This window comes from Cyrtonyx montezumae, unplaced genomic scaffold, assembly GCF_038088225.1.
Source record: "Cyrtonyx montezumae isolate F1298 unplaced genomic scaffold, pur_monq_1.0 scaffold_57, whole genome shotgun sequence".
NCBI classification, from domain to species: domain Eukaryota; kingdom Metazoa; phylum Chordata; class Aves; order Galliformes; family Odontophoridae; genus Cyrtonyx; species Cyrtonyx montezumae.
This window is the reverse complement of record NW_027072064.1, coordinates 363,557-386,842: the sequence shown is the minus strand read 5'-3', so window position 1 is coordinate 386,842 and position 23,286 is coordinate 363,557. Positions and strand designations below refer to the sequence as shown.

General features: G+C 51.6%; 3 protein-coding genes and 2 long non-coding RNA genes across 8 annotated transcripts; all 5 read left to right on the top strand.

The window, feature by feature from the left end:
- Nucleotides 1-2,615: 2,615 nt before the first annotated feature.
- On the top strand, nt 2,616-4,344 carry LOC136056636 (cornulin-like). 2 transcript variants are annotated; one of them, XM_065748926.1, is made up of 3 exons: nt 2,616-2,635; nt 2,861-3,002; nt 3,125-4,344. In XM_065748926.1, the coding sequence occupies exons 2-3, from the start codon at nt 2,865-2,867 to the stop codon at nt 4,142-4,144; spliced, it is 1,158 nt and encodes a 385-aa protein (XP_065604998.1). In that variant the 5' UTR covers nt 2,616-2,635; nt 2,861-2,864; the 3' UTR covers nt 4,145-4,344. The 2 variants fall into 2 exon arrangements, with proteins under 2 accessions (XP_065604998.1, XP_065604997.1); XM_065748925.1 differs by having other exon boundaries at nt 2,628-2,635; nt 2,843-3,002.
- A 3,327-nt stretch (nt 4,345-7,671) lies between these two features.
- On the top strand, nt 7,672-12,576 carry LOC136056639 (trichohyalin-like; the record flags this gene model as incomplete). The annotated part of the gene is made up of 4 exons (XM_065748929.1): nt 7,672-7,699; nt 8,857-9,016; nt 9,502-10,575; nt 12,214-12,576. Coding segments are annotated over exons 2-4 (1,575 nt in total), but the record flags the coding sequence as incomplete, so codon positions are not given.
- A 23-nt stretch (nt 12,577-12,599) lies between these two features.
- LOC136056624 (uncharacterized) lies at nt 12,600-14,051 on the top strand. 2 transcript variants are annotated; one of them, XR_010622963.1, is made up of 4 exons: nt 12,600-12,752; nt 12,870-12,894; nt 13,357-13,383; nt 13,735-14,051. It is a non-coding gene; the product is annotated as an uncharacterized LOC136056624 (long non-coding RNA). The 2 variants fall into 2 exon arrangements; XR_010622962.1 differs by having other exon boundaries at nt 12,671-12,752; nt 13,357-13,500; nt 13,858-14,051.
- A 152-nt stretch (nt 14,052-14,203) lies between these two features.
- Nucleotides 14,204-17,766, top strand: LOC136056625 (uncharacterized). Of its 2 annotated transcripts, XR_010622964.1 has the most exons (6): nt 14,204-14,273; nt 14,391-14,436; nt 14,671-14,832; nt 15,535-15,560; nt 15,672-15,696; nt 17,680-17,766. It is a non-coding gene; the product is annotated as an uncharacterized LOC136056625 (long non-coding RNA). The 2 variants fall into 2 exon arrangements; XR_010622965.1 differs by lacking the exons at nt 15,535-15,560; nt 15,672-15,696; nt 17,680-17,766 and adding an exon at nt 15,067-15,338.
- A 3,148-nt stretch (nt 17,767-20,914) lies between these two features.
- S100A11 (S100 calcium binding protein A11) lies at nt 20,915-22,488 on the top strand. Its single transcript, XM_065748893.1, has 3 exons — nt 20,915-20,993; nt 21,891-22,040; nt 22,248-22,488. Exons 1-3 carry the CDS (start codon nt 20,991-20,993, stop codon nt 22,398-22,400), a joined length of 306 nt encoding a protein of 101 aa, XP_065604965.1. The 5' UTR covers nt 20,915-20,990; the 3' UTR covers nt 22,401-22,488.
- Nucleotides 22,489-23,286: the final 798 nt, after the last annotated feature.

Below are 23,286 nucleotides of genomic sequence, written 5' to 3'. Positions count from 1 at the left end.
AGGCAGAAGGGGACTCAACACCAGGTGCCCTTGGAGACAAAGGGAAAAGGCTGAGAAGGTGCTCACTGCAATGGCCACCACCTCCCAGTGCTGTCCCCGTAGCAGCATTGGCTCTGTCCTCCAAACCCTAAAGCAAGCCCAGGCCATTCAATCCCACAGAGCCTGCCATATCTCCCCCAAACCTGCATTTAAATGCCTTAAGCATTTGGTGCAATGCTTTCCCCCCCACTCTTCATCACTAACCCACCCCTCTGCCCTTCCCCACTGAGCAGGAACAATTAAACTGAGTCATACAGGAATAAACAGTCATTTCCTGCTGCAGTTCTGTTGAGAAACTCAACCACTGGGACAGACCCCCACCCCACATACCCTGAGCCCCAAAACCCAACACCACCCCCACAGCAGCCCCTGCTCCCCCCAGGTGCAGCACCAACTCTGCCTCCCCTCCATCCCAACACTCCTCAAGCTCAAAGGCTTTCTCAAGTTTCCTAAAGCACTGTTTTCAACTAACAGAACCAAGTTTAGGTTCTACGCATTAAAATACAGCAGAAGTTTAAGAATGGCCTATGTTGCAGACACATCAAACCCCAAAGGTAGCTCTAACAGCCCCTAAACTCTTTCAAGCCTCTTGTGCAATGCTACACACTTGCATTTTCCACACCTTCCTTTTTTCTTTTTCTTTTTTTTTTTTGCTACATGTCTGACATGAATCAGCTCAAATTGAGCACACCGGATCACAGCCGTCCCGGCTGGGGATGAGTACACACTCTGGCATGCACAGAAGCTCCTTTGTGCCCAAGAGACAAAGACAGGCGGACTGGGTGGATGTGGAAAAAAATAGGAGGTCAAACTCTTTCCAGGAAGCAATGGAGCTGCTGGGAGCCTAAGCCTGAGCACACAGTGCCTACCAGAGAAGCGGGTTTGCCCAGTGCCCCCACACATTTCCTACCAGTGAGCTCAGAAGATGGAGCTCCTTTGGCAAATAGATCTCAGTGATCTGTGACTGTTACAGTGAGCAAACAGCAAGCCACAGACCCGCTGCTCTGCCACACCTCACACCGTGCCTGGGCAGACCCCACTCTGTGCTTGCCCAGATTAGCTGCCCTGTGGCTGATTCCAGGGCAAACTCCCACAGTATTTGTTCTTCTCATAAATACAAGCGGCACCATAGGGGAAGCAGTCATGTTAAAGCAAAATCCTGCCCTACAACCAGAGCTGCAGTGATTTCCCCCCCCCCCCTCACTCAACAGTATCACAGTAGTTTGAAGGTCACAGCATGCTGGGGAGATTCTAACAAGAGGCACAGACCTAAAGGCCTCTTAATCAGGTGATTTCATTACTCAGATGCATTTCAGGTGGTTTCATCAGCACAGGGCTCAGCAGCACCTGCCCTCTGCTCCATGGTCATTTATTTCAAGCTCTGCTGAAAGCAGCATTTTTCTTTCTTTTAACTTCACGTACCTGGTGACCTTTCTGCTTTGTAAAGTACATAAGAAACCCTGTGCAGCATAAACCTGTTATTGTCTATGGTTACCTGCAGGAAAGTGCCCTGCCCGGGGTCCAGGTAACCAGAAATAACAGCAGTGGGAACACCCCATGTACTTCTGCCTCTCTGGTGCCCCCAGGAACTGTCCCCTAACCCCCACTGCAGCTTAATGAGAAAACTGAGAACAAATGGGCCCCACCTGAGGAGGAGTCTTCATGGAGTACAACAGATGGGTTGATAGATTAATAGAGGGAAAATAAAGCAGAATCTGTGCATTAAGTTTCCTCCTTTTAGGATCTGACTTCAGGCTTTGTTCAGAGCTGTTTGGGTCACCAAAGCTTCCTACCCTACAGCATCCCTAGCTGTGCAGGAGGGTTCCTTGACTCCCCCACTCATCCCAGCCCAGCCCAACTGCAGGGATTTCCACTGGTTCCCATGAACCCCTCCTTACACCGGGCACTTTTCTGGAAGTGTTTTTTCTCTTGGAACCAAGTCCAGCAGGACAAGGTGCACAGCGCGGCCGTCACCAACTCGAGGATCTGATGTCCCCTCCTTGCGCTGTGCCTCAGTTTTCCCATGCAGTATAGGGGTGACTGCAGCTCGTGCCACCCCCTATCCCCCTCCGTGTGCCACTTGGTGGCACTATTGGAAAGGATTTCTTTGCCCGGTGCCTCCCCGCCGGCATCCGAAAGTGGGAGTTTGGGGAAGGGGTCAGTTGGATCTGGGTGTTGCATATCCTTATTTTTCTCCCTTTATTCTATTTCCTCTTCGTCCCCGTGCAGGCGTTCCCAGGTTGCCCCCTCCCGTGTCAGTCACTTGCATCGCTCACCAAACACGTTCACTAAAGAGTCCTGGGTGTTGCTCGGGCATCACCTTCAGCTAAATCCTGCAGTACTAAAAATAACCTTTTCTGCTTAATTCCTCTGAAATGCATCCGCAGGTGGGGTGAGCTTAGGAAGGATCATCTCTTCACTCCGGAGTAAAGCACTGAAGCAGAAGTTAATGAACAAGAGACAAATGAAGACAGGGGGATGACAGTGTCATTGGGCGAGGATGCGGCACCCTGCTGACGCTGTCTCCCTGCACAATGCCACTGTATATAAGGCTGCTAGGAGCAGGTTGACTGCACACGACACTCTTCTCGCCCAGGTAAGTCCAGACAGACCCTGCAAGAAAGTGGGAGCTCAGAGCCCTCAGCATTTTCCTGGAGCTGAGCTCTCCTGAAGGAAAAACCACTCCATTTCGTTTTATCAAAGTCCTTCTGGCTCATCTTCCTGTCCAGCTACGCTGTCTGAGAGAAGCTCACCTGAAAACCAAGCAAAAGCCCCTTTTTGCCTTTTGGTGTCTTTCTCACAGGCCGCCTCTGTTCTGTAGGGAGATGGCCCAGCTCCAGGATAACATCAACGGTATCATCGCTACCTTCTACACATATGCCAGGAGTGATGGTGACTCCAGTACGCTGAGCAAGGGGGAGCTGCGGCAGCTCATCGAGCAGGAGTTAGAGGACATGATCATGGTGAGGATCCAGCAACACAAGCCATGGGGAAGGCATACAGGGATGGGTTTCTGTTTGAGTGATTGATCCCAAAGAAATCTTGCAAAGGGCTGCTGGGTCTTGCTGATGCTGTTTCCTTGCAGGATGCCCAGGATCCCAGAACTGTCGAGAAGGTGTTGCTCTTCTTGGATGAAGACAGCAGTGGCAAGGTTGACTTTGGCGAGTTCCTCAACCTGGTTTTCCGTGTGGCCAAGGCTTGCCACAAACAGTTCCAGCAGTACTTGGAGCCAGAAGTTTATCAGGAGCCAACAGCGCAGGAGGAGGCAGATGGGGAGCAGCACCACAAGCAGGTCCCAGAGCAAGGGGTGAGCGAACAGGTGCAGGAGGGTGGGACACCCCAACGGGATCAGGACACCCAACAGCACTGGGAGGGTGAAGAACCAAAGAACCACCAAGACACCCAACAGAAACAGGAAGGTGGGACACCAAAGGACCAGGACACGCAAAAGACTGAGAAGAGTGAGATACCAAAGGTTCAGGATACCCAACAGACCCAGAAGATTGAGACACCAAAGAACAACCAAGGCACCCAACAGAACCAGAAGAGCAAGACACCAAAGGATGGCCAGGGCACCCATCAGGATGACAGGGCCAAGGCACGAGAAGAGGGTACAAAGAGAGGTGAGATCTTGGTCACTGAGATGCCAGAACAGGACAAAAATACCCAAAAAGCTGAGAAAACACCAAAACATGACCCAAAACCCCACCAGGATCAAGTGAAAGAGACACCAAAGCTGGGACACAACCACAACCAGAGGGAAGAGCTAGAGCCAGCACAGCAGATCCAGACTTTTCCCACCAAGATACCAGGGAGAACCACAGACAAAACCAAGGAACATGCAGCCCCTCGGCAGGATCCCAGCCCCAGAGAGACCCATGAGCTGCCACCTCCAGTACGGGGCACGAGCCCCCACCCTGATCCACAGCCCTTGGGGAGACATCACGACCCAGCTCACCTCCCTGACCCTACGGTATGGGTGCAAGAAGGCAGTGTGGCTGAGGCTCATCATGTCCCAGGACAACGGCAACATGGAGCTCATGGCAAAGGAAAACATGTGGCAGAGCAGGAGCACCTGCAGCCTCAGTGGCCTCCACAGAAGTGAGAGCTGCAGTGAGCCCAACTTTGGCTATTGGTGCCAACAAGGTCAGAAATTTTGTCCAGTGCCATTTGTTATATCTTGTCCAATCCTTTCTTAACCCTGAGCTTACACACCTGGCTTGTATTGAATTACTCCTGGCTTGAGATCTCCTCTCTTATCCTGTATTAGGTTGTATAAGCAAAGCAATAAAACTGACTGCAAATTAGTACAGTGTCCTGGTGTATTGCTGCACTGTTCTGAGCAAGAGTGAAGGACCTCAGTGCCCATCCCATGCATGACACAGTGCCACATTGCCCCGGGGTGCTGTGTCCTGGGGGCAGGTGGCTGAAGGTGAATCTATGGGTCTTCAAAGGCAGGGATGTGACATCTGATGTCTTCAGAGAGGCTGGATGTTGCGATTGATGTGATGGCATGACCTCTGAGCAGGTACCTGGCAGCATGAGTCTGCTCCAGGCACTCTGTGTGTCTGCTGAAAAAAAAAAAAAAAAGAAGAGCTCTGAACACTAAATGGGAAGGATTTGTCTTATTTATCCTCATTGCTTAAAAATCTCAGAAAGGGGGAATGTGGAACACAGTGGGAAAGTCGAAAATCCCTACTAGCTACTGAATGCTCCAAGAGGAGCAGAGGTATATTAATCCCCATTATTCACGTACACTCAGTCCCAGTAACACCTGGAAAGCTGGATGCAAAAAGCTGACACGCAATCCATGCACACGTGAAGCTGGCCTCAGCCTCAGGAATTTTGGGTACTGGCTCCGGATGTGCACGTAGGGATGTGGGTGACTGCGGGTGCAAGCAGCCTGCTGAAGTCAGGGGGGTTATTATGGGTTTGGACATGCCGGACCACCAGGACTCCGCATCCCATAGGGAGGTGATGCTCAGCCTGTTTTTCCCCATATTATCTTTTGCCAGCGACCTATCAGCCAAATCAGGGGATGATAAATGCACCCGCACCTCCTGCTCTGTGGCTGGTGACAAGCAGAGCACAGAGACCTCACTGGGAAAAAGAGCGTCACTGCTCCGGGACACACCGGAATTTCACAATTTGCTGTGCACTGAATCAGAACCAAAAAAGCAGCATTTCAAAACGATCTCCAGAAGACACGTTTCAAAAATGATTTGGTCTAAAAGTGCTGATGTCACAGCTAAATGTGCTGGACACAAAATGCACCGCTCTGCTCTTCTGATGATAAAACACACCAGTGAAACCAGACCCTGACTTATCTTAATGGCAGCTGGGAGCATTATCAAAATGAAATGGGACAGACGAGATTTAAATTCCATCAGAAATCCATCAGATCTCCCATTTCATCTGAGACATTCCTCAAAACGTTTTCTTTTCCAGAAAACTCCATTTTCCTTGTGAAATAGCTCTCAGTTGAGGACTGTTGAACAGCTCTTAGCTACTTATTGGCTCCAGCTCAGGTCTCCCACCACCAGACTCTGCAATCCATCAGCCACAGCCTTTTGCAGCACCAGTAAAAATCAACACCCCCCCCCAGCCCTGTTAATGATGTGATCATTATACACTCTATTCTGAATTATTCTACTTTTGCCATCCTGAGTGTTGTATTTGAAGTTGGGGGAAAGGTACTTGTTCATTTTAAGAAGAACATTACAGCAGAGTGAAAATTTCCCTGCAGACACAAGTATCTGTTTAAGACACCTGCAAGACTGGGAGGTGTTAAGAGAAAAGTCTTTTATATGCCCTATGAGGAACCCAGTTCTTCTGAGGTTAAAATGAGACTTGGCCACCCTACACGAACACAGGCAGCAATTCACACAGAACAGGATGGAAGGAGGAGGATGGAGCCCACCCTTTTGGGTAATAGCTTTGAAAAACAGACCCAGGTTCCCTCTATGAAAGCCCTCTCTGGGAACAGCCAAGCTTTTGGAGGACATGGTTTGGTGCTGCTTTTGTGGACCTCTGCCTCTATTAACACCTGAAATCTGCTCTGTGCCTCCTGACGTCCCCTGCCCCTGCGGGGATTGCAGACTGTTATAGGACACTGTGCATACAAGCTCCAGCCACACTGTAATGCTCTAATTTTAATAATAACTGCAATCTACCATAAAATTACAGTTTCCCAAGGGTATTATTATCCCATAGGTGGGGTATAATTTACACCAGTATAATTTAATCCTGAAAAAAAGCTCAAAAATGAAGCACGGTTAGTAACAATCCTCCGTGCGCACTTGTATGAGTATCCCCAAGGTGTTACCAGCACTAATTAATTAGGCTCCTACACCCAGTATGTTCTTACCATCAGATGGGACAGATGAGCAGCTAAGCCAAGGCTGCGTGGCAAGTTCTTGCTCTGGAGCCACCCGCAATGTCTCCGTCACACCATGAAGCTCAGCTCCAACACAGAGCCCGAGTGGCATGGCCAAAGCTTTCCTTGTTTGCTCCATAAATGGGGAGAGTTTGAGAGGAATAAAGGAACCCATTGGTCTCTAATTCATTTACACTTACAAGATATTAAAGGGGAAAAAAAAAGGGAGGGGGAACGGAGAGGCAATTACAGCACGAGTTGCCTAGAGCGACCCGATGAAGCTTCAACATGAATCGAGCTCCCAGCTGAGAGGTTTCCACTTTTAGTTTTAATTAAAGATCAAGAAAAGTTGGAATGAAACCCGCTCATGGAAAATAGTCCACGTAAAAAAATGTTGTATCATCATTTTTTCTCAATGAAAAGTCGTTGCATGTCAAATAGGCATTTTCTGGTTAAGAAGTCTGCTTTGCAGATTTTACCATTCACAAAAGTTTTGTTGGTTTGGGCTTTTTTTTTTTCTTTTTTTCAACAAAAAACCCAGATAATACAATGAAAGGCTCCTTAATAAGAAGTAATCAAGGAGAAAATAAATGTATATGTATATATATACACATATATATGGCACGTGCTACAAGAACACCACACAAGCAGAGATCTCCTGCACAATTTGGGGATTTTTATGCCACACACCTGAATTTCACCACCTCTGTAGTTCTTAGGGCTTCTTCTGGCCTTCCTCCATGAGAAAAACCCAAAGCCAAACTGCTGGACCCCAGCCCCAAGGATCTGCATAATGGTGGGCAGGTCCCCACACCTGCTTACAACACCCTCCCAGGTTCATTCTGGTGCTATTTTTATGTGCGTGTATTATACATATATAAATGCATACCTACAAAGATACATGTTCATAAAAAAAGAAATACATCCTCCCATTTATATATATACTTTATAGGCAGTCTAGACTTTTTTTTTTTAAATCTGAAATACAATCAGCCCATAAAATAACTTTACAGTCCGGATTAGGCGGAACCAGCCAGTGCCTGAATTGCCACATGGCAACTGCTATTTCTGGGTTAAAATGATAGGTAATGGGATGATAAGTTAAATAACCCGTTTGAGGACACGAAGGTGCAGCTGGGTTTGGCCAAAGATGAATCAGGACAATGTCCACAAAGGGTGGCTCCTTTTCTGCTCCTCCACCAAGGACCCTATAAAAGCACTTGGGTCCTCGGATCTCTCCGCACGGCTTCACAGGAATCCCATTCGATCCCATTGGTGTCTTGGGTAAGTCGTTCCTTCTGAAAAGCGTGCTTTGTTGGGTGAAAATGAGTGATTTCTGATGCTGTCTTGGGTGTTAATGACATTTCTGCTGCAGCATTTTCTGGGCGTCTTTTGGCTTTGTCTTCAATGAAATGTTATTTTTTGCCATTTGGACAGCTGCATGCTCTTGTTGTGTGTCAGTGCAGAAAGGCAGTTTTTCTCCAAATGAAAAGGAGAGCAGGAGCCAGGTCTGGTGCCTTGCTTTGGTCTGCACTCGTCTCCCAGCCAGGATGAACAGATGGCAGAAGCATTCAGTTTTCCATAGAAATAGCAAGGTGCAGGGTTTTGCATGCAGAGGTGCACGCGTATGTTCATGCATGTGTGCACACTGCAAGCAGGCAGGGAGCAGCTTCCCCAGCTGCAAGATGAGATCCTGGAACTGATGCAGCCAATAACAGGCTCAGGGATCCTGCAAGGAGCATGGAAGTGGTGTTTCAGTTTTCCATACCCAAAGCTCAAGCAGGAGCACTGCCTTCTGCCCAGAAGATTTCCATTAAGTTCAATAAGTATATCTGACCCGGGTGATCTGACCATTCTCTTTGGCCAAAATCTGTTGGACAGTAATCTGGTGCTGTAACAAAAGATTCATCGATTGATTTGCACTGCTGCATGTCACAGGGCTTGTTTAACCCTCTGTGAGTGCTTTATGCACCTCTGCCTCAGCTGGGTCCTCTCTTGCTGTGCCAGCACTGCTTTACACATCCTCTGACCTCTCCAGAGGAGTTGGTGCATCTCAGTGCCAAGCAGTGGCAACGTTGGTCCCAGAAACTGAAGGGGCTGGTAGGGCCTACAGGGACTGGTTCTTAGGGTATCTCGAGTCCATCCCCAATCTCCTTCCTGCAACCCACAAATGAAGGCATCCTGCCATCCCATACCAAACGTCATTCCAATACGTCAGCAGACAAGCTTGAGGACACTCCCCATCCCACCAAAACCCCTAAGCATTTGGATACCTTTGCAGTGCCCTGGTGAAGCACAGCTTGACATGGTAGAGGAGTGGACACGCAGCCCAGGGCACCCAGACTCTCATTAATATGTATGGCTGAACTCCAACAATCCTCCCCATCTTCCACACTCACCCAAGTAATCTCCCATTCTTAGGTCTGCTACTTTTATTGCAGGCTTGCTTGAATCTGCAGGAAGATGTCTCACTTCTTAGACAGTGTTTCCACCATCATTACTGTCTTTTACCAACATGCAAAGGAAGATGGAGACCAATCCAAACTCAACCGAAGGAAGATGAAGGAGTTTATCCAGAAGGAATTTGCAGATGCCATAGCGGTGAGTACGGCAGAGACAAAAAGGGACTTGAGGATAGAACTGGAGTGTAGAGACCAGAAAATCTTCTGGAGAGGGGATGATTCTTGTGACCAGAGGTAAACGGGATGCAGAGGCTTTTGCCAAGGGTGAGCAGCAGATGTGTGCTTTTGTACTGTCTGAAAATCTCTTCCTATAGATTTTGGTGTGAACAAATTGGTGAAATTGGAGAATGAACTGTCAGGAAGTTTCTTTTCAAAGACAGGAAGGAAATGCAACCAGTGGAGGGATATGGTATCTCCAAATTTTTAGCCTTGGCCAGGAAATCACCAGGAAAATGGAAGACATAGCCATGGAAGAGATGCTGAGCTATAAAAGTGAACCTGAGAGAGATACAAGTGAGAGACACATGTAGAAGAAATAGTCATGATTGATAGGTTTGCATTTCCTGACAAGGAACAGCATGGCTTAATCCTTTTTCTGTTTCCCTATGTGTGTTTTCCCTACAGAACCCACACGACCCTCAGACAATTGACAAGATTCTGCAGTTTCTGGAGTGGGATGGGGATGGGGAAATTGATTTTAACGAGTTCCTGCTTTTGGTATTCAGAGTTGCTAAGGCTTGCTACTGGTACCTGCAGAAGGGACAATGCCTTCTGCAAAGAACAAAACTGGTAACCAGCAGCAAGACAGCCCAAGAGCCTGAAATTAAGAACAGAGGGAGCTGTCAGCAGCTCCAGGAAGAAGAACCACGAACTCGTGAGCGCAACCGCCATCCCCCCTGCTTACCTGAGCCACAGCGAGACACCAGGGTCCAGGATCTTGAGACACAAGAAGAGACGGGAAGTCATCGCCAGGAACGTAACACAAAAAGCAGAGCTGATGCAAGACGAAGAACCAGGCTGAGGGAACTTATCCCTCAGGAATACGAAGAACGAAGCCAAGAGCCAGGTGACCAAAGTAGCAGCCAAAGACGTCAGCCACCCAAGCTGGACAGATTGGGAGATTTACAAGACCACAAGCGCAGCAGCTGGAAGGCACCACAGAGAGATGGGAGAAAAAATGAAGAGGAGCCTCAACCAGAGCAACTGGCAGACGTGAGAACTTGCAGCCAGTCCTGTGAACCACAGCCGTTGCCAGACCGGCAGAGTGGACGTAAGCCACGTGAGGCAGCACTGCCAGACTATGATCAAAGAAAACATCGACCACAAGACCAAGAGGCAGTGGCACAAGGTAGAAGCAGCCGTTGGCCACATGAACCAGAAGAAGCACATAGAGGAAGGCACAATCAACCACAAAAGCCTGAATTACTTGAAGATGAGAGAAGCCACAACCACCTACGTGAGTTGGAACAAAAAGAACTTGAAAGAAGCAGCTGCCAGATGTGTAAGCCTGAATGCCCAGATTTAGAAAGGCTGCATCAGTCACACCTACAGGAACCGCTAGTAATAGACCACAGAGAGTACAATAAAAGGGATCTGGAAGAAGGTTACTATGCAGAAAGGAAAAGAGATACAGAGAGGAGACCATACAAATCTGAGAGGTACGAAAGGAAACAAGAGGATATTGTCACTGAAGCTGATGTTCAGATGCATCGTGTGACAAAGAAAGGGGAGAGAGTAGAAGAAGCCAGGAGACGCCAAGAACCAGTGAGGTATGAGAGGACAAGAGAGGACATTGTGGCTGAAGCTGAAGCAGAAGTTGACATCCGACGTGTAACCCTGGAAGGGGACAGAATAGAAGAGGCCAGAAGACGCAAAGAACAACTGAGGTATGAGAGGACAAGAGAGGACAACGTGGATGAAGCTGAAGCTGAGGTAGACATCCGTCGAGTTACCCAGAAAGGGGAGAGAGAAGAGGAGGTCAGGAGACCCCGAGAACCAGTGAGGTATGAGAGGACACGAGAAGATATTGTGGCTGAAGCTGAAGCCGAGGTGGACATCCGCCGTGTGACCCGGAAAGGGGATAGAGAAGAAGAGGCCAGAAGACGACAACAACCAGTGAGGTATGAGAGGACACGAGAAGATGTTGTGGCTGAAGCTGAAGCTGAGGTGGAGACCGGTCGTGTGACCCGGAAAGGGGAGAGAGAAGAGGAGGTCAGGAGACCCCAAGATCCGGTGAGGAATGAGAGGACACGAGAGGATATTGTGGCTGAAGCTGAAGCCGAGGTGGACATCCGTCGTGTGACCCGAACAGGGGAGAGAGTAGAAGAGGCCAGAAGATCCCGAGAACCAGTGAGTTATGAGAGGACAAGAGAAGATACTGTGGCTGAAGCTGAAGCCGAGGTGGACATCCGTCGTGTGACCCGGAATGGGGAGAGAGTAGAAGAGGCCAGAAGACGCCAAGAACCAGTGAGGTATGAGAGGACACGAGAGGATACTGTGGCTGAAGCTGAAGCTGATGTGGAGATCCGTCGTGTGACCCAGAGAGGGGAGAGAGTAGAAGAAGCCAGAAGACGCCAAGAACCACTGAGGTATGAGAGAACACGACAGGATATTGTGGCTGAAGCTGAAGCTGATGTGGACATCCGCCGTGTGACCCGGAAAGGGGAGAGAGTAGAAGAGGCCAGAAGATGCCAAGAAACAGTGAGGTATGAGAGGACACGAGAAGATATTGTGGCTGAAGCTGAAGCCGAGGTGGACATCCGCCGTGTGACCCGAACAGGGGAGAGAGTAGAAGAGGCCAGAAGATCCCGAGAACCAGTGAGGTATGAGAGGACACGAGAAGATAATGTGGCTGAAGCTGAAGCCGAGGTGGACATCCGTCGTGTGACCCGAACAGGAGAGAGAGTAGAAGAGGCCAGAAGACGCCAAGAACCAGTGAGGTATGAGAGGACACGAGAGGATACTGTGGATGAAGCTGAAGCTGATGTGGAGATCCGTCATGTGACCCAGAGAGGGGAGAGAGTAGAAGAGGCCAGAAGACGCCAAGAACCAGTGAGGTATGAGAGGACACGAGAGGATACTGTGGCTGAAGCTGAAGCCGAGGTGGAGACCCGTCGTGTGACCCGGAAAGGGGAGAGAGTAGAAGAGGGCAGAAGACGCCAAGAACCAGTGAGGTATGAGAGGACACGAGAGGATATTGTGGCTGAAGCTGAAGCCGAGGTGGACATCCGTCGTGTGACCCGGAGAGGGGAGAGAGTAGAAGAGCCCAGAAGACGCCAAGAACCAGCGAGGTATGAGAGGACACGAGAGGATATTGTGGCTGAAGCTGACGCCGAGGTGGACATCCGTCGTGTGACCCGGAGAGGGGAGAGAGTAGAAGAGGCCAGGAGACCCCGAGAACCAGTGAGGTATGAGAGGACACGAGAGGATATTGTGGCTGAAGCTGAAGCTGATGTGGAGATCCGTCGTGTGACCCGGAAAGGGGAGAGAGTAGAAGAGGCCAGAAGACGCCAAGAACCAGTGAGGTATGAGAGGACACGAGAGGATATTGTGGCTGAAGCTGAAGCTGATGTGGACATCCGCCGTGTGACCCGGAAAGGGGAGAGAGTAGAAGAGGCCAGGAGACCACGAGAAACAGTGAGGTATGAGAGGACACGAGAAGATATTGTGGCTGAAGCTGAAGCCGAGGTGGACATCCGTCGTGTGACCCGGAGAGGGGAGAGAGTAGAAGAGGCCAGAAGACGCCAAGAACCAGTGAGGTATGAGAGGACACGAGAAGATATTGTGGCTGAAGCTGATGCCGAGGTGGACATCCGTCGTGTGACCCGGAGAGGGGAGAGAGTAGAAGAGGCCAGGAGACCCCGAGAACCAGTGAGGTATGAGAGGACACAAGAGGATATTGTGGCTGAAGCTGAAGCCGAGGTGGACATCTGTCGTGTGACCCGAACAGGGGAGAGAGAAGACGAAGTCAGGAGACGCCAAGAACCACTGAGGTATGAGAGGACACGAGAGGACATTGTGGCTGAAGCTGAAGCCGAGGTGGACATCCGTCGTGTGACCCGAACAGGGGAGAGAGTAGAAGAGGCCAGAAGACGCCAAGAACCAGTGAGGTATGAGAGGACACGAGAGGATATTGTGGCTGAAGCTGAAGCCGAGGTGGACATCCGTCGTGTGACCCGAACAGGGGAGAGAGTAGAAGAGGCCAGAAGACCCCAAGATCCAGTGAGGAATGAGAGGACACGAGAAGATATTGTGGCTGAAGCTGAAGCCGAGGTGGACATCCGTCGTGTGACCCGGAAAGGGGAGAGAGTAGAAGAGGCCAGAAGACGCCAAGAACCAGTGAGCTATGAGAGGACACGAGAAGATATTGTGGCTGAAGCTGAAGCCGAGGTGGACATCCGTCGTGTGACCCGAACAGGAGAGAGAGTAGAAGAGGCCAGAAGACGCCAAGAACCAGTGAGGTATGAGAGGACACGAGAGGATACTGTGGATGAAGCTGAAGCTGATGTGGAGATCCGTCATGTGACCCAGAGAGGGGAGAGAGTAGAAGAGGCCAGAAGACGCCAAGAACCAGTGAGGTATGAGAGGACACGAGAGGATACTGTGGCTGAAGCTGAAGCCGAGGTGGAGACCCGTCGTGTGACCCGGAAAGGGGAGAGAGTAGAAGAGGGCAGAAGACGCCAAGAACCAGTGAGGTATGAGAGGACACGAGAGGATATTGTGGCTGAAGCTGAAGCCGAGGTGGACATCCGTCGTGTGACCCGGAGAGGGGAGAGAGTAGAAGAGCCCAGAAGACGCCAAGAACCAGCGAGGTATGAGAGGACACGAGAGGATATTGTGGCTGAAGCTGACGCCGAGGTGGACATCCGTCGTGTGACCCGGAGAGGGGAGAGAGTAGAAGAGGCCAGGAGACCCCGAGAACCAGTGAGGTATGAGAGGACACGAGAGGATATTGTGGCTGAAGCTGAAGCTGATGTGGAGATCCGTCGTGTGACCCGGAAAGGGGAGAGAGTAGAAGAGGCCAGAAGACGCCAAGAACCAGTGAGGTATGAGAGGACACGAGAGGATATTGTGGCTGAAGCTGAAGCTGATGTGGACATCCGCCGTGTGACCCGGAAAGGGGAGAGAGTAGAAGAGGCCAGGAGACCACGAGAAACAGTGAGGTATGAGAGGACACGAGAAGATATTGTGGCTGAAGCTGAAGCCGAGGTGGACATCCGTCGTGTGACCCGGAGAGGGGAGAGAGTAGAAGAGGCCAGAAGACGCCAAGAACCAGCGAGGTATGAGAGGACACGAGAAGATATTGTGGCTGAAGCTGATGCCGAGGTGGACATCCGTCGTGTGACCCGGAGAGGGGAGAGAGTAGAAGAGGCCAGGAGACCCCGAGAACCAGTGAGGTATGAGAGGACACAAGAGGATATTGTGGCTGAAGCTGAAGCCGAGGTGGACATCTGTCGTGTGACCCGAACAGGGGAGAGAGAAGACGAAGTCAGGAGACGCCAAGAACCACTGAGGTATGAGAGGACACGAGAGGACATTGTGGCTGAAGCTGAAGCCGAGGTGGACATCCGTCGTGTGACCCGAACAGGGGAGAGAGTAGAAGAGGCCAGAAGACGCCAAGAACCAGTGAGGTATGAGAGGACACGAGAGGATATTGTGGCTGAAGCTGAAGCCGAGGTGGACATCCGTCGTGTGACCCGAACAGGGGAGAGAGTAGAAGAGGCCAGAAGACCCCAAGATCCAGTGAGGAATGAGAGGACACGAGAAGATATTGTGGCTGAAGCTGAAGCCGAGGTGGACATCCGTCGTGTGACCCGGAAAGGGGAGAGAGTAGAAGAGGCCAGAAGACGCCAAGAACCAGTGAGCTATGAGAGGACACGAGAAGATATTGTGGCTGAAGCTGAAGCTGAGGTGGAGACCGGTCGTGTGACCCGGAAAGGGGAGAGAGAAGAGGAGGTCAGGAGACCTCAAGATCCAGTGAGGTATGAGAGGACACGAGAGGATATTGTGGCTGAAGCTGAAGCCGAGGTGGAGACCCGTCGTGTGACCCGGAGAGGGGAGAGAGTAGAAGAGGCCAGAAGACGCCAAGAACCAGTGAGGTATGAGAGGACACGAGAGGATATTGTGGCTGAAGCTGACGCCGAGGTGGACATCCGTCGTGTGACCCGGAGAGGGGAGAGAGTAGAAGAGGCCAGGAGACCCCGAGAACCAGTGAGGTATGAGAGGACACGAGAGGATATTGTGGCTGAAGCTGAAGCTGATGTGGACATCCGCCGTGTGACCCGGAAAGGGGAGAGAGTAGAAGAGGCCAGAAGACGCCAAGAACCAGTGAGGTATGAGAGGACACGAGAGGATATTGTGGCTGAAGCTGAAGCTGATGTGGACATCCGCCGTGTGACCCGGAAAGGGGAGAGAGTAGAAGAGGCCAGGAGACCACGAGAAACAGTGAGGTATGAGAGGACACGAGAAGATATTGTGGCTGAAGCTGAAGCCGAGATGGACATCCGTCGTGTGACCCGGAGAGGGGAGAGAGTAGAAGAGGCCAGAAGACGCCAAGAACCAGTGAGGTATGAGAGGACACGAGAAGATATTGTGGCTGAAGCTGATGCCGAGGTGGACATCCGTCGTGTGACCCGGAGAGGGGAGAGAGTAGAAGAGGCCAGGAGACCCCGAGAACCAGTGAGGTATGAGAGGACACAAGAGGATATTGTGGCTGAAGCCGAGGTGGACATCTGTCGTGTGACCCGAACAGGGGAGAGAGAAGACAAAGTCAGGAGACGCCAAGAACCACTGAGGTATGAGAGGACACGAGAGGACATTGTGGCTGAAGCTGAAGCCGAGGTGGACATCCGTCGTGTGACCCGAACAGGGGAGAGAGAAGACGAAGTCAGGAGACCTCAAGAACCAGTGAGGTATGAGAGGACACGAGAGGATATTGTGGCTGAAGCTGAAGCCGAGGTGGACATCCGTCGTGTGACCCGAACAGGGGAGAGAGAAGACGAAGTCAGGAGACCTCAAGAACCAGTGAGGTATGAGAGAACACGAGAGTATATTGTGGCTGAAGCTGAAGCCGAGGTGGACATCCGTCGTGTGACCCGGAATGGGGAGAGAGTAGAAGAGGCCAGAAGACGCCAAGAACCACTGAGGTATGAGAGGACACGAGAGGATATTGTGGCTGAAGCTGAAGCTGATGTGGACATCCGCCGTGTGACCCGGAAAGGGGAGAGAGTAGAAGAGGGCAGAAGACACCAAGAACCAGTGAGGTATGAGAGGACACGAGAGGATATTGTGGCTGAAGCTGAAGCCGAGGTGGACATCCGACGTGTGACCCGAACAGGGGAGAGAGAAGAGGAGGTCAGGAGACCCCATGATCCAGTGAGGAATGAGAGGACACGAGAGGATATTGTGGCTGAAGCTGACGCCGAGGTGGACATCCGCCGTGTGACCCGGAAAGGGGAGAGAGTAGAAGAGGCCAGAAGACGCCAAGAACCAGTGAGGTATGAGAGGACACGAGAAGATATTGTGGCTGAAGCTGAAGCCGAGGTGGACATCCGTCGTGTGACCCAGAATGGGGAGAGAGTAGAAGAGGCCAGAAGACGCCAAGAACCACTGAGGTATGAGAGGACACAAGAGGATACTGTGGCTGAAGCTGAAGCCGAGGTGGACATCCGTCGTGTGACCCGGAAAGGGGAGAGAGTAGAAGAGCCCAGAAGACGCCAAGAACCAGTGAGGTATGAGAGGACACGAGAAGATATTGTGGCTGAAGCTGAAGCCGAGGTGGACATCCGTCGTGTGACCCGGAGAGGGGAGAGAGTAGAAGAGGCCAGGAGACCCCGAGAACCAGTGAGGTATGAGAGGACACGAGAGGATATTGTGGCTGAAGCTGAAGCCGAGGTGGACATCCGTCGTGTGACCCGAACAGGGGCGAGAGAAGACGAAGTCAGGAGACCTCAAGAACCAGTGAGGTATGAGAGGACACGAGAGGATATTGTGGCTGAAGCTGAAGCCGAGGTGGACATCCGTCGTGTGACCCGAACAGGGGAGATAGAAGACGAAGTCAGGAGACCTCAAGAACCAGTGAGGTATGAGAGGACACGAGAGGATATTGTGGCTGAAGCTGAAGCCGAGGTGGAGACCCGTCGTGTGACCCGGAATGGGGAGAGAGTAGAAGAGGCCAGAAGACGCCAAGAACCAGTGAGGTATGAGAGGACACGAGAGGATATTGTGGCTGAAGCTGAAGCTGATGTGGAGATCCGTCGTGTGACCCAGAGAGGGGAGAGAGTAGAAGAGGCCAGAAGATCCCGAGAACCAGTGAGGTATGAGAGGACACGAGAAGATATTGTGGCTGAATCTGAAGCCGAGGTGGACATCCGTCGTGTGACCCGGAATGGGGAGAGAGTAGAAGAGGCCAGAAGACGCCAAGAACCACTGAGGTATGAGAGGACACGAGAGGATATTGTGGCTGAAGCTGAAGCTGATGTGGAGATCCGTCGTGTGTCCCGGAAAGGGGAGAGAGAACAGGAGGTCAGGAAATCCCGAGAACCAGTGAGGTATGAGAGGACACGAGAGGATATTGTGGCTGAAGCTGAAGCTGATGTGGAGATCCGTCGTGTGACCCAGAGAGGGGAGAGAGTAGAAGAGGCCAGAAGATCCCGAGAACCAGTGAGGTATGAGAGGACACGAGAAGATATTGTGGCTGAATCTGAAGCCGAGGTGGACATCCGTCGTGTGACCCGGAATAGGGAGAGAGTAGAAGAGGCCAGAGGACGCCAAGAACCACTGAGGTATGAGAGGACACGAGAGGATACTGTGGCTGAAGCTGAAGCTGATGTGGAGATCCGTCGTGTGACCCGGAAAGGGGAGAGAGTAGAAGAGGCCAGGACACCCCGAGAAACTGTGAGGGCTGAGCAGACACGAGAGGACATTGTGGCTGAAGCTGAAGCCGATATGGAGATCTGTCGTGTGACACGACAACAAGGAAGAGTAGAGGAAACCAACAGGCCACATCAGTCAGAGAGATACAAACGGACAAGGGAAGTCATTGTGTCGGAATTCGAAGCTGATGGAGAGATCCGTCATGTTACACAAGATCGAGAGAAAGTAGAGGAGGCCAAGAGTCTACGAGAATGCCTCTATCAAACTGTGGATGTTGATAGCAGAGACCTTGTTCACCCTGAAGAGGTGCAATCTGTCACTGATATGAGGGTCTGTTATATTCCCTCTGACCCTGATGTACGCCCTGAGGTACAGGCTGTCCGTGAGCCCTGTGAGCCTCAGACCATCGCGTACTTGATCCACGTTATCAAGAACCTGAATGATCCCAAAGCTACCACATATGAGATCATCTGCCAGCAGTCCAACGATTCAGACCAGCCTGTCTATGTAAAGAAATGCTACGTGTCACCACAGCCACCAGCTGGGCCATGCAAAGAGAGCAGTGTCCCAGAGCCCGAACCGCAGCATGTACCATCTTCCAGCTCCCAGGAAAATACAAGGGAGACGCAGGAAAGGTCTGCAACAGTGGTGAAGGAAGGGGCTCAGCAGGATTCTGTCCCTGAGCTGGATGGCCTGAATAGTGACACCAGCGAGGCTGAGCCCAGGGAGAACAGGAGGGAGCACCAGCTTCCCAGGGTGCACAATGTAGAAGAGAAGGATCTTCAGCCACAGAGTGATGGACCAAAAGACACTGAGGAGGAAGTCTCACAGGAAGCTGAATCCCGAGAAAACAAAGACAGAGAGACCAAGAGCCATCCACCTCCACCCCGGGCTCCAGAGCTGCAGGAAGCTCAAAAGCAGGGTCATCAAGCTGCAGAAGAGCCACGTCACCAAGCATCCCAAAGAGACGAAGGTGGCTGCTGCCACGAGGATGCAGTGCTCCTCTCACCAGAGAAGAGACGCCAGACACGGGAAGAGGAAAACAGCAAAAGGAGCTCTCAGCAAGCAAGCACCACTCAGCCTCAGCGAAAGGAGGAACACGGCCCTACAGCCCCACAAGCACCAAACCATCTTACTAGGGATGAGATCAAGGCACCTTGAGGGCTCATCCCTTCATAGCACCCACAGGGCTTCTCCAAACATCTCTGAAGTTCACTCCTGTGCTACGCTGAGGATATCACCATGTGGTAGCACAGAAGTGCTCAACACAAAGGGATAAAGGGGTGTTCTGTGAGGTGGTAAGGGGCCTTGGGGGTTCCCCTCCTGACAAATCCTTAGCAACACAGACAGGTTGAGAGTTACGCCGGGATTGGCAACTCCTGCCTGCCTGCACTATGTCTACACCCCCCCTCTGCAGTATTTAGTCACTTTCCTGCTCTAATTGGATTCCTTGGGTCTCATTCTTCTGCGTTCCTGTCGTCTGTTCTGCCCTGTAGCTCAGTGCTCTGTCTCCCTCACCCCATGGCCAGCTCTGCTGCTTGTCAGCTTCTGCTGCACACTGCACAAACAGTACTCCCATTCGCTCGATTGTACTCACGGAGCCTGAAATTCCTCGAGGCTGGGAAAACACCTTTGTAGACCCAAAATTTTTGGTTGCATTTTTCTGCTCTCCCAGCAGATGAGCAGAATCCCAGCCCCAGCATCACAGAGGCTTTGAAGTGGTGGAGCTGTGTGGGTACCGTAGGGAAATGATGGTGGTGGGTTCAAGGGGGGGGGGGGGGGGGGGGCGGGGAGTTCTTCACACTGATGTACTGCATGAAAAATCACAATAAATAGCTGATGATTGCACTGCCTGCTGCCAACCTTGTCTGTACTTTATATAGGGGCTTGGTCTGTTGGAAGGGTGTCTCAGTTCAGACCTCCCATCCCTCCACATCTCAGGCACTGAATCCAGACGTGGGCTGCTAAGATCACACCAAATCCCCCTACTACACACCCATTATTTCTGGGGCTTCTACACACACGCTGCGTAAATCTGCGATTTGAGATACACAGGACACACTGTCAAGAGCCCTCCTCGGATTTCCTCTCACCTCCTCTCACCGGACCCTGCCCCATCCAGCTGCATTGCTCTGCTCCCCACCACCCTCCTTTGCTCATATGACCGCTGCGTGTCCCAGTGACAAACACGGTGGCACAGATGGGCTGTCTGCACACAGTGCCAACGCCTCGATCACAAACACACACGCAGCAGCAGAAAGAGCAAAAACCTCCCACGACCCCGTGCCGCGGGCAGCAGTGGGCCAGGCCCAGCCAGGCTGAGATTTCCTTTTCTAAAGGCAGAAACAGCGCTCAGTCCCCGCTCCAGCTTTTGTTTCCTCGTTCAGGACGCAGAGGGAACTGCAAAGCGCAGGGGGAAGTGCAAAGCCTGCAGAGCCGTCCAGCTCACGTCTGATTTGTTTGCAATGAGCTGATTCCAAATTGGAAAGGGTTGGAGCTGGGGGAAAGGAAAATGCTTTTTTTTTTTTCCTCAAACACGTACGGGGGGCAATGAATGAGGGAAATCAGTTGGGGAAAAGGCCCCTCCCGGCCTGCCCTTTCACTGCTCTGAATCAGAGTTTCCAGCCGGAATTCCCGAGCAAGCATGTGTGCACCCAAGCAGCTCCCGTTGCTCCCCGTGTCCATCTAACCCCTATGGCCCCATCCTGGCTCCAAGCAGCCCCATTATATCCCATGGGGAGCACCTAACAGCACGTGAGCAGAGCGATATGGGCACTGAGGACGAAAGGGGAAGGGACACGTGGCGAGCTGCCTTCAAGGGTGCCCAAAGCAAAAAGCAAACCCCAAGGATGCAGCAAGAGGGGCTCAGCCTCGAGAAGAAGAAATAAGAGAGCTATAAAGGTGTGAAAACAGGCCAAAAAGAAAAAGAAAAAAAAAAAAAGGAAAATCAAATCAAAGCGAAAAGATTAAAGAAAATAAAATGGAAGCGTGATAACTGCAAAAAACAAAACAAAACAAAACAAAACTACAACGCGGAAGGGAAGGGTGGGGCCCGGCTCGAGGTGGGGACCGCAGGCACGTCCCGATCCGCCGTTACAGCCGTCGATTGCCCAACGCAGCCCCGGGGGGAGGGCTGAGCCGGGGCCGGGCGCTGCTGGGCGAGGCTCTTACCGCCCGCAGCTGCTGCACAGCACTGAGCACCGCACGGAGAACACCGCACCGATCCCCCAGCCCCAGCCATGGTGAGTGAGCACAACGAGGAGCTGAAGGAGGGGGGGAAGCAGAACCAAAGTGAGATGCGTCGTGGCACTGCGAAGGGTGTGGCAAGGGCTGAGCTGGAGCTCTCAGGGAGGGGCTTGGGCACAGGGAGGGGTGCAGAGGGGGAGAGCAGAGGGTCCCCGTGTGGGGCTGGGGGCTGCGGCACTGTCGCAGGCTGCACGTCCACCAGACGGGAGTGAATAGGACCTCGGGCAGCGTAGGATGTGGCAGCGTGTCCCCAGGATGTTGAGGTTGGGGAGGGAAGGGCAGACTCCACCCGGCCCTGCCCGCATAATCCGGAACCACAGGATGGGGAGAAAAAGCCCCACGTGCCCCTTTCTTCCCATCGCTTTTTGCCCTAACCCTCATGCTGCTGGAAAAGCCCAACTCCCCGAGTTTTGGTTGTAGTTGGGTGCCAGCCCCACTCGCATTTTTCTCCAGTGACTCAGAGTTTCTGCTCTGACCAGACGAGGCGAGGGGGAGGGGGAAAAAAAGAATGGTGAGAAGGGGAAGGCAGTCAGCCAAGTGGGTTCAGAGCACTGAGGAAGGCAGCAAGGCTCCAGGAAGAGGCAGCTGCCCTTCCCTCTGTGTCAACTGATAGTTTTCCAGGGAAGTTTCCATGTTCCCCAAATTCCTAGGAGCTGCTGTGGCCCTGGAGCAGCCAAAACCACTCCCCACCCCACTACTCCCCTCCCTTCTCACCACAAGGCTGTGCTAGGCAAGAAAGAAATGAATACCAAAGAAAAATGCAGCTGGACAGGTTGGGCACAGCAAACAGCGAATGGCAGGTGGGCCCAAGTGTTTCTCCTAGGAGCCACAACCCTTCTTGCAAGGGCAGAGCATTCTGCAGGCACACCCTAAGCTCCTTTCTTCTCCCCCAGTCCAAAGTGTCCCCCACGGAGACAGAGCGTTGCATTGAGTCACTGCTGGCCGTCTTCCAGCGGTATGCAGGGCGTGAAGGAGACAACCTCAAGCTCTCCAAGAAAGAGTTCCTGGCCTTCATGAACACCGAGTTAGCTTCCTTTACTAAGGTGAGTGAAAAAAGGTTCCCAGGGCAATGAAAGCCTCTGCACAGCAGTGTGCAAGGGGAAAGCTCTGACTCCTACCAGCACCACCCCATGTAGATACTGTTCCCTCTGCCACAGCCACTCAGGAACTGTGCTCAGCAGCTGCAGGTCCATACCTGGGCTGCCTTTCCTTCCTTCCAGACATTAATCCCAACTTTTGGTCTCTTGCAGAACCAGAAGGACCCCGGTGTTGTGGACAGGATAATGAAGCGGCTTGATATCAACAGCGATGGGCAGTTGGACTTCCAGGAGTTCCTGAATCTCATTGGAGGCATTGCAGTGGCCTGCCACGATGCTCTGCTTGCTCAGCGTCCTCACCCCTAGTCCCAGCAGCCTCATCTCACTCCCACTGCAAACATTCCTCAGTCACGACCCTTGCAAATCTGGAAACAATGCCACAACATCCCCACTCTTTTTTTTTGTTGTTTGGTTTTTGTTGTTGTTTTTTTTTTTTTTTTTTTTTTACAAATAAAAGTTTAAAATCCTACTATAAAGCCTTGTTTTATTTCAGAGAAACTAGGCAGCAAGACCTGCCCCAGAGGGAGGAGTTTTCTGCTGATGCAAGAACACGTGTTCTCACTCATCACTGCTCCAAACTGCAATTTGCCCAACTAGGAGGATCCTCCAGTGTGCTGCATACCACGAGGAAAGGCACAGCAACTCAGTGGTATAACTACACAATGTAATGAACGTGAGGATAGCTGGAGCACAGGCACTAGCAGCTACACTAATTAGCAGAAGCATGATAATTTCAATACTGCAGTCTCTATTAGGGTCAAAATTCTCTGTATCTGGCACAAAGAGGTGGGGTGGGTGACATGAAAAGAGGAAGTATAGTGTAGTATCTCAAAGCTAAGCTACAGAACAGGAAGATCAAGACCCAGCAATTTATTTTATTCACGTCAGAAGCAGATTACACAAAGAAATGCTGCTAGGACAACAAAACAAAGAGTCAACACTACTACTTGGGTGCTGAGAGCACTGAGCTGCTCTCCAGTCACTTCTGAGGGTGCTGTGCTGGCCCCAGTTCCAGACGGTACCACACACACACACACTCAGCTCAGCTGCTCCTGTCACCCAAGTGCTGCAGGATCTTTAAGGAGCCCAGCACTAAAGAGTGTGAGAGGCACGCACTGCCTCTTGAGCAGATCCTACTGAGTGCATTATAACACACTCAGGTCTCAGAAAGAGCCACCTTACACCCTCTGGA